A 10,689-nucleotide genomic window follows, 5' to 3' on the forward strand; every position below is an offset into this window, starting at 1 on the left:
CTTAAACATATAATAATAACTAAATTTTAGACTTTCATTTTCTTGCCATTATACGCTAATAAATGTCGCAATTTATTTTCTGATCAATTCAACTGTATTAATCTACTGCAAATGCTGTCTTCTGTAGGTAAAAATTCTTTTTTACCATTTATGAAATCATTAAACGTTAATATATCTTGCTATTGTACGATAATAAATATCTCAATTTATTTTCTGATCAATTCAATTGTATTAACCCACTGTAAATACCGCCTTCTACGGGTGAAAATTCTTCCTCCCATTTATAAAATCATTGAACATGAATACATTCAATAATATATTAAACAATAAATGTTTTAAATGTTGAAATAATTTCAGAGATAAAATACCTTAGATGTTACATCTATTAATTATTCTCTTAGCAATATTAGTTGATCATTCCATAATGTTCATACAATAACAGGCGATGATATTTCAGTAGTATTGCATCGAATTTATCATGAGATGGAAATCTAGTATAGTAAATAATAACTTACCTCTGCCAATCCATCATTATTGACGTTAGCAACTTGTAGGGAATATAATATAGAATTAGAAGAATGTGCCTATGCGTATATATTAATAAACATAGTATTAAACATAGTCCTGTAGAATAAAATACTGCGCAACAAAAGTATGTTATTTTGAAAAATTTGTACTGCCTTTGAGCACTTTCTGAACGAATTTCTAGATATGGTAATTTGAATTATTACATATCCAATATGAATTTAGTGATAATAAAAGCAAATTATTTCTTTGAAAGCTCATCATTTCACTAATGTTCATACTACATAGCCATGTTGTACCTCTGTATTAAGAATGGAAGCTGCCCCTGAAACGATGATAGTGTTACCAGTAGTAATAGCTAGCCACATCGTCAAGACCATATTCATCCAGAAACCATTATCGTTCCAGTTAAATATTAGGCGGTATGTGTTGAAACAGGCATGGGCAAGATTTGTAAGGTATAAATGAGCTACAAATAAAGAAAAAGTATCGGAGAGTAATTCTGTTGTAGTACAGTAATCTTCGTGTTGTTGTCGATAAGTTATTATAGCTCGATTAATACTGCTATTGCCCATTTGAACTGCCGTTCTAAAGCATCTGGTTAAATTGCGAAATTTTTCAGCCATGATTAAACAACATAAACAGAATAAAACTGTGGGATAGATCCATGCTGCGGTGCAATAGAAGTGAATGGAAGATATATAAAAGTAAAGAAAGATTGTCGAATTTTCCCAAGGACTGGCTATGATGCTCATTACTGATTTTAAGTCATTAAATGAAGATAAATGAACAAATATTGGAAATGCTATATTTAATGAGGCAAAGATTGTTGCTGGAATCAGGTAAATGATACATCGTCTTCTAGCATAACGCCCAACACTATCTAAAAATCCTGAATGCTCATTAACATGTTTACAACTGATTTGCTTAAAGAATTTGACCATCTTGTGATGACACATATAAAAGTAAAAGGATGCATTGCCAGCGATATGAAGATTCCATAAACCACACATCACCATCAATGTCATCGAGGATGTATTGGTATAATTGGAAAGACTAGGCCATAATCTTACAGCATTAAACCATAATAAAATACAAATTACCATGGCATAGATTCGTTGAAAAATGAAGACAATGTTATTAATTTGTTTCCTTTCTAATGGGCAATTTATTAACTTATAGGTAGAAGCAGAGTGCTTATTATGATACGGATCGCTGGTGTTGGTTTGATCTAGGATCGAATAATATAAGCCAAATGCCTTTAATATCCTTAAATAGGTTTTATAGCGGTCATTATTGGGCTGGCAGTGATGGTCACCCATTTCATACCATTATCTTTCGCGTAATTTTTATCACATTCTTTATCTACATTATTTTCGCGTGATGATGCCGTAAGACAAGGAAGATGAATCTCATTTTTATTTGAATTTTGCTCATCATTATCCCTGCTGACAGGAGCCACATCATTGCTCGGTTTTATTTCTATAGCTTCTTTCTTCTGTGTCATCGCCATTACACAAATCTGTCTAGGTGCTTTATTGAAGAAGTCTATTCTACTGTATACTGATAGTAGTAACATAGAGGAAAGTAACGCGCATTTCTAGTAATTGGTTAATTAACCAATTCGCCTTATTTGCCTCAAGTACATTCTAGTGATGCTACGCTAAAATTTTGATTGTAAGGGATTTTATATAGTATAAAACTACTGCAAACTTACAGTCTCCAAAGGATAAATTGGCAAATCTTCCTATTATTAATTTACCAGTAGAAATATTTAACTCTCCTATCAAAAACAAAAGATACAATTTTTATTGAGATGGAAAAAAACACACAGCTGTTCTAAATAATTTTACGTCTATTGTTGAAGTTTTGAAATTATTTTTGCTTCATTAGCTACGGTACTATATTGCAACTACAAGAATTTCTAATCAGCAGATCGGATATGTCAACAATCTTCGGTTGTTACGATATTAAATTGAAACGCCAGCTGTAACTTCATTTAAAATTGAACGATCGTTCTCTTTAAATAAACAACATTCAATTATATAATTCTAGCTTGCCATAGACATTTTGATTACATTGATCATAGGTATCGAACCTGAATTAGAATTTTTTTGTCAGTTTATTGCCAATAAAATCCTAGGAGGTTCTGTATATGGGCTATTTAAATCAAAGTTGAATTTGAATACATGCTAACGAGTGCAGAGATTATCCAAAGCCATTGAACAATAACTTTTATCATTATTTTCGCTGCTCTACTATATTTGAAGAATACCGCAGAATACAGTATGCATACTGTGATTTTTATATGATATCTTATTCTAGGACACTACTACTTTCTTAATCTATTGAGGGCTTCCAGCAAAGGAGTTTTATTTAGTTTATTTATTACGGTATTAAGTGATATGTGAATGTTGAAGATTTGATGAGATGGATGAGGGGCACAAAATGGATTCGTTAAGAGACTTTATTAGCAGAACATCTAGCATAAGATGATGACAATCACTGCTCGCCTTCTACTGTATATAGAGTTGATACTGTACTAGCTGCTTTCGCATATTTTGCTATACAAAGCATCTGTTGTATGTTAATACAGGGACTACACAACTAAGATTTCCCCTCCAAAATTTCGGAGAGGGTAATCTTAGTTAGGTAGCCCCTGCTTAATAGCAATAATGTAACAATGGAAATTTATAAGGTGAGAAAATTAAACTATTACAGAAAACTAAACTGCAAGTCTGCTACCAGGCTTATCTTTCCCGACACCCATATACAGTACGAATCTAAATACTAACGATTTGCTATCGTCTGGGGGAATAGTAACCCTGCTACTCTCTCATGGACAAGACTAAACACAAACTCTATTGAAGAATCAGTCGACTTGTAGTAATTCTACTTAAATATTGATCATCAGCGCTTAGATAATATTATAAATAAATTAGGCATTTATCTACAAAAGAATGCATAACGCCATAGATAACCGTATTCTTAACATGAGACCAAAGTATGTTATCTGACATAAATAAGATCATCATTAGTTCGCGATAGTCACTTAGCAATAAATGATTAGGGCAAAACATCTTGAATAATTTACAATACATCATTATCGATCAGTTTTTATTCAATGGCCTTAATAAGGGTATAATTTTGTGAAAGTGACTACAATGTGATATAATTCTTATCCCAATCGCTAGCAAGATCTGTATGAGATGGTAAAATAGATCAACAATCTACGTAAAACCTTAACTACAGCAACTAGCCTATTGGATAGAATTTAACAATAAGTTGATGATAAAGGACTTGAGTAAAATTTCTTGATGGATCTACACTAGTACTGGTATGACTATAATATCCATCAGTTCCTAGGTTAAGCTATAATAGGTATCACTCTCTGAAAATGACTAAAATGCAATGGATATTATTGGAATAACTACTGCACTAGGTAGTTGCATAGTGCATAGGATGGAAAATACAGTAGAAGACCTTTACTGCAACAGAAAGCTCGTCTGGGTAAGATTAACAATTAGACGATGATAAACAGTAGTAAAATTTCTAAATGGATTTGCACTAGTTTTGCCATGATTAAACTATTCATCAGTTCCAAGGTAAAGCCTATAATAGACACTACCTATAGGCATTACTGATGTGCGTATGTCATATAACGCAAAATTGGCGAATAATATATGATACATGCGGTAAAATAGTGTTAAACCTGGGATTCACTAGCCCTTTAGTCAATCTGAAGATTGACCGAATCAGGTTTTGATCATAATTAATATGCACACTTATGGTAAATATACAATATCTCTATACAATATAGCTACTGCATAACTATGATATTAATTCATAGTACAGCCATATACCATATTATACCCATATTAAATAGATCAAATATCTATTACTATAGCTATAGCTAGTGTACGTATAGGCTATTTTAATATAAAGCGCTGATTCAATTAAATTGAAGTTCAGTTTGTCTGCGTATTAATTACTAAATTAAATTATTTAAATAAGTGTATATATGTTAGGGTTACATTTACATATTTACTGTCTTTTTGAGTCTATTTATGAACTTTGTCTATGCCGCAGGCAGCATACGCGTATGTGTGGGCATGTGCACAATGCCATGTACTGCAAACGCGCAAGAGCATACTACATAATATAAGAAATATTTTACATGATGTAATATTTCATGTCTTGGTCAAAGTCTATCATAATATGTCTACGCAAGCATGAACAAGCATAAAGCAAGAAAAGCCATAAAGATAAAGGGAAAAAACTGAGTTATTTTAGTCTATCATGATGCAATCATGATCTTATGATCTATTAATATGGTCTACTGCTCATAAATTCTTTATTAGCTGAAAAAATACTTTTGGTTGGACCACTTGTATTAGTTAAGATTCTGACATCATAGAGAATCCATAACTCTCTGCAAAAAGACTTGTAACTCGTTTATTTTTGGACACGTTACTGATATAAATGTACAGCCCCGTAAAAGATAATAATTTATAATATTTCCTGCTCAATATTATAATTATTCTTTATTATCGTTCTATCTTATCGATGAGTTACCCTAAGCTGATCAGAGTAAACCTGAATGCGATACATTAATTACTATTCGAGAAAATTTCGGAAACGATCGATTTACTCTTCCTCTAGAAATCTGTACAATTAGGACGACCAGCCGCTTCAGGTACTTTTTAAATTATTTTACATCTAAAATAAATACTCAATTTAAAACGTAATTGCTTTGTAAGCTACTCAGTTGCCATCCTTGCAAATTGATTTGAAGGTATTTACAATATACAGTTCGTAGGATTATTTAAACATCAGTAAAGCTTACACCAGCTATTGCTGTAATCGATAAAGGGCGTTATTAATCCACCATGTTTTCTGATTCCCAAAAATATTTGTTATAATAGATATTAGTACTATCTCTTATATATTTGATGCCCATCCATGAGTAATTTATTCCTAGTACGGTACTAATATAATTTCGCTATACCGTTATATTTTGTTATTTTGTTGCTAGGTGTAACTAAAGGATTAAAATCTTCGTACTACGAAAACGTTTACGTCATAATTTGTACTATATTTTACCAGTAGCTCATGAATCTTAGCTCTAGCTATTTACATTTAATAACTGTAAAGTAGCCTAAACCATGACTGTATTTATATCGCATTTTGAAGCCAAGATACAAATGCATGTTCCTTAATGCCATGAAATAATTTCAAAATGAACTGAACTGTTAGCTAATAATTATTCCTATAAGCTGTGGCTTTAATTAGGATATCATTACAAAACGCTCGCTTAATTAAGAAAAGATCTCCTACTTGGCTCTGATACGGCTAACCATTTCATCATGATTCATGAATGCTGTAATTTATTATGACACCCATGTAATACTTTTAGTCTAAATAGTCTATGATGTCGTTTCGGCATAATTGCAGTAAACTCATACGGATTTAATACATAGCACTGTAATTGATTAGAGTCTTTTTAATGGCCTTTGCATTTGTAATACACCTTATGTACGTAAAATAACAGATCAACTTGAACTTGAATACTTAAATAATATCGTAAAGAAATGGTGTACATTGATATTTATTCATGATCTATATCACAAGCAATATAATAAGTTAGAAAAGAATTTTATTATTAAATCCAAGCTAGTATGGTGCAAGCGCGTTCTGACAACATGCTACAATGTAGAGGATAATTAAATGTTGCTTGCTAAATAGATTATCTATCACTTTGTATCTATACAGAAAAATGAAAGCCAACATTGACCAAGAATCGTGTAGGAGCTATGATGCAGCTATCGAATCTCAATGCAATAGATCTGGTAATAAACGGAAAAAAATTGCTTATACATTAAAATAAATCTTTAATATGTACAGTATTAAAAATAAGTGATTCTAATTGTAAGGTAAAATTAAATGAGTAAATAATATTTAATATTAATATATACGTAATCGTTCTGTAATCCTTAACATGGATGTAAAAGAATTTACTATATGAAATAGCATAGCTTAGATCATAGCCTAAATATAGCCATTGAAATTCACGTATCATGATGACATGTTATGTTATTAGCGAAAGGGTATAAGCACAAGTTGCCTAATAAAAAGAACTGATTTACAAGCTACTCTCGGAGTAAGCAACGTGTAAAATAATAGTTTATGTACATAACAATCATAATTTAGTTACTATGCATACTCGGACAGGAGTTAATAAATATTTTGGAATGACTACCATAAACTAGCTTGATTGCTCAATTATACGCATTAACTAATCGGATACAGTTCCTACGCTGATTCATTATAATTAATATCTTTTATAGCACCTAATAACGAAGAAATCAGTAGATTCCCAAATCAATCTAGTTATCGTAAGACTATAACAGGTATATGTCTGGTATTGGGTCTTGCTCTTTGTCGATCAGGAATGGCTCAATTTGGTAGAAACTTATATACTAATGGCAATTTCACTGCGACGTCACTAGTTGTATGGTAAATATTGCTACGATATTCAAGAATATGTTATTATCAAATGGTGTCAAATAACTATGGGATAATGATATAATAAATAGTATAACTATAGTCAAAATTTTTATGCAGTATATCAGCAGTAAAATTATTGTTATAGGTTTAGTTAATAACTACCTTAATGCATACTAAGTCTACAAGGTCTTATTTACCACAAGTGCTCTTTAAATTGCGTAGGCAAAGTACTATTAGGCTGTAATTACCATATTTAATAATCTGATTAATGATCATTAATAACATAAGGGCTTCAAGATCAACGGCAATCGTTGTTTATCCTACAGTAGCGACAATAATGACATTTTTTGGTCACACGCATAAAGACCTATACAGGTAACGTTAATCAAGATTAAGTTATAATACAACATTTATTTACATGCTATAGCGGAATACTATCTCATGTTTATTACCGTTATGTATCTAAATGAAGACTAATTAAAATGACTTACTTTGTGCAATACATAATAGTACTGGATAGTTGTATAGCTACATTTTAAAATAACAAATAATTACTACAAATTTATAGAGAGGGATGTCAAACTTTTGGCAAGGGTCGGCTGTCAATCTTAAATGTTATGAAGAAAATATTTCCATTGACGATGGTATCCGTAGTGGGAACATATTGCAATTATTATGCCCTTTCACTGACCTCTGCAACTAATGTAACGGCCGTGACTGCTGCCTCTGCTGCTTTCGTTTATATTTTATCATTAATATGGCTGAAAGAGCCGTTCCTAGTTTTGCGGGTAAATATAATAATTAAAAATTTGTTAACTACTGAACATTAAAGAACGTTTGTTGAACTTATACGATCAAAGTATTGATCATATTGAATTTTAATAAAGTAAACTTGTAAAATAGCCACAAGATAATTACTTCATGATATCTGTACGTATATATTTAACAAAACAGAATTTTTCTCCGCATTTTGAAATAACTATTATTTTTACATATCGCTGCTTTAATAGATGCTCGCTGTCTTAACGTCAGTAGCTGGTGTCATTTTAATAGCCTATTCTGAAGGTTTTGGATCTTATGGAAGTATCGGTATTGCTTTGGCTACTGGAAATGCAATCTTTTCATCATTTTTTCGCGTAAGGATAAATTATGAATTGCACTCGTGTGCACTCAGAAGAACAAACATCGAGTTAAATATTGCTATTTTTTTCCATTGTAACGGATCAATGATGATGTCTTGGCATTTATTAACCTCTTGTACTATTTCGTTTAAAGGTGTTCACGAAAAAGATAATTGGACAAGCAACTATAGTACAATCATCTTTCTTTTTGAGTATTTTGAGCCTTCAAATGTGTCTAGTATACTGGATTCCCGTAGTAGTATTAATATTAACTAAAATTGAAGTCGTTACGGCCGATAATTTTCCTTTAATTCCATTTTTGTTAACACTGCTAGTGATTTTATGTTATACTATTATTCTGATTGTGGGAATAGGTATAACCTATCCCATATACATGTCGATGGGCCCGCTTTTAGCCATTCCTATTAATGCACTAATCGATGTTTATTACGAAAATTTGTTTTTCGATGATATAAAGATTGTTGGTACACTTGCCGTAGTTCTTGGATTTTTAGTTTTGACCATTCCTATTCCTATTATAGCATCATTTTCATCGAAAATACGTTCAAAAACTCTATTTCTATTTAAATGATTAATCAATCAATTAGGTAGTAGAAGTTCTGAATATTACCGACATCAATGAAGAACATATCTTAACAGCAAATAGTTATATTATTCAATTTACGCTAATGTTGAAGTCCAACTGATAACTAATATGTTGTGAGATCTTCTCCTAAAAGATGAGAATGTTATGTAACGTTTATTAAAATTCCTACCAATGTAATGATCATATATATAGTGAGGTGCTACATCCGTAGTATTTGCAATTTGTGTTTTATTTATTCATAATTCCGGAAATGTGAAATTTCTGGATCTGTAATGATGTGACATATACGTAAATTTAATTTATCAATAGTCACAAATCGTTTAATATTTATTTAAAACAATATAGCTTGATGATTCAGTCCTCTCTAATCTAATAGAATTAATTATTGACGATAAATATGCGTAATAATTGCTCTAATCGATGCATATTCTGTCTGTAATTAATATAATATAATCTTTACTCTGAAAATTGAGTAATGTTAATTGATGGATTTACAATAACTCAATAATTACTATTAAAGGCAAGATCACTGAACACTTACTTCGACAAGTGTATTTGTAGTCGTCTAATGATTTACGTTTAGTGTCATCGCATGATGAATGACTGAAATTTGTTATAAGATACTGAATAAATATATAGTTTACTGTATGAGAATGTCAGGGATACTGTTTTCTGCGTCAGTCACTTTATGTACTTATTTTACATTGAATCATACTATCGTTATTCATAAAGTCGGAATGGTTATTACGAATTTTTTCAGCCATTAGAGTGAATCTTACTATAGTACGGTACAGCATTATATAAAGCTAATTACGGTTTATCCATCTAAGGTAGAAGAAAACTGGTGGAGAGATCTGGCAGTAGTGCTGTGTTTGTAGTCGTCTAATGGTTTACGTTTAGTATCATCGCATGATGAATGACTGAAATTTATTATAAGATACTGAATAAATATATAGTTTACGCTGTGAGCATGTCCGGGATACCGTTTTCTGCATCAGTCACTTTATGTACTTATTTTATATTGAATCATACTTATGATTATTCATAAAGTCGGAATGGTCATTACAAATTTTTTCAGCCATTAGAGTGAATCTTACTATAGTACAGTATAGCACTATATAAAGCTAATTACGGTTTATCCATCTAGGGTAGAGGAAAACTGGTGGACAGATCTGGTAGTAGCGCTCTGTAGTATTCTCGGCTTTATTCTTACCACTTGCTGCAGAATGATATCTTGTAGTTGAACCATTGAAGCTGTATTGCTCTAAGGCAAGTCTTGTCTTTTGTCGGCTCGTTGTCTAATAGAAGATCCCGCAGCTTCATTTTCCTCTCGAATCTATTCTACTGTAAGCTAGAGGAAAACTTGCGAAGAGAGCTGGTAGATCACACATAATACAATAATATCTTGTAGATAGACCATTGAAGGTATCATATATAGGATAGGTCTTGTCTTTTGTCAGTTAGTTGTGCTGTGTAGTAGAACATCCAACTACTTCACTATCCTCTACGACGTTGCTTTCCTCTCTAATCTATTCTAAGCTAGAGGAAAACTTGGGAAGAAAGCTGGTAGAAGGGCTTAGACTAACCTCTCGGCATTGTCCCTGCCTTACATTGTAGAATAATGTCTTATAGATAGATCATTGAAACTGTATAGGATAAGTCATGTCTTTTGTCAGTTGGTTGTGCTGTAGAGTAGAACACCAACAGCTTCGTTTTCCTCTCGAATCCATTCTAGGCTCTTTGTCGAGGTACTGTACTGGTATCGCAACGAGTTTAGTTATTGCATACATTTTGATTGTTAGTTACTGTACATTATTGTAGATAGGTCCTATCTGATAGCGCAAAGGTCAGATCGTGTTGTAATCATGTTTAATCTCATGCAGTGTGCGTGCTCTAACATATTTCAAGTTAAGCTTAATTATACTAATT

The 10,689-nt window shown here is 31.8% G+C and overlaps 2 protein-coding genes across 2 annotated transcripts; one reads left to right on the plus strand and one right to left on the minus strand.

The window, feature by feature from the left end:
• Positions 1–217: 217 nt before the first annotated feature.
• TRIADDRAFT_61241 (uncharacterized protein) lies at positions 218–2,038 on the minus strand (the record flags this gene model as incomplete). The annotated part of the gene is made up of 4 exons (XM_002117218.1): positions 218–274; positions 516–584; positions 825–1,756; positions 1,855–2,038. The coding sequence occupies 4 exons, from the start codon at positions 2,036–2,038 to the stop codon at positions 218–220; spliced, it is 1,242 nt and encodes a 413-aa protein (XP_002117254.1).
• Positions 2,039–6,976: 4,938 nt separating this feature from the next.
• TRIADDRAFT_61242 (uncharacterized protein) lies at positions 6,977–8,860 on the plus strand (the record flags this gene model as incomplete). Its single annotated transcript, XM_002117164.1, has 5 exons — positions 6,977–7,041; positions 7,321–7,407; positions 7,601–7,820; positions 8,043–8,168; positions 8,762–8,860. The coding sequence occupies 5 exons, from the start codon at positions 6,977–6,979 to the stop codon at positions 8,858–8,860; spliced, it is 597 nt and encodes a 198-aa protein (XP_002117200.1).
• Positions 8,861–10,689: the final 1,829 nt, after the last annotated feature.

The sequence above is a fragment of the Trichoplax adhaerens genome, genomic scaffold (genome assembly GCF_000150275.1).
Source record: "Trichoplax adhaerens TRIADscaffold_22 genomic scaffold, whole genome shotgun sequence".
Taxonomy (NCBI): Eukaryota; Metazoa; Placozoa; class Uniplacotomia; order Trichoplacea; family Trichoplacidae; genus Trichoplax; species Trichoplax adhaerens.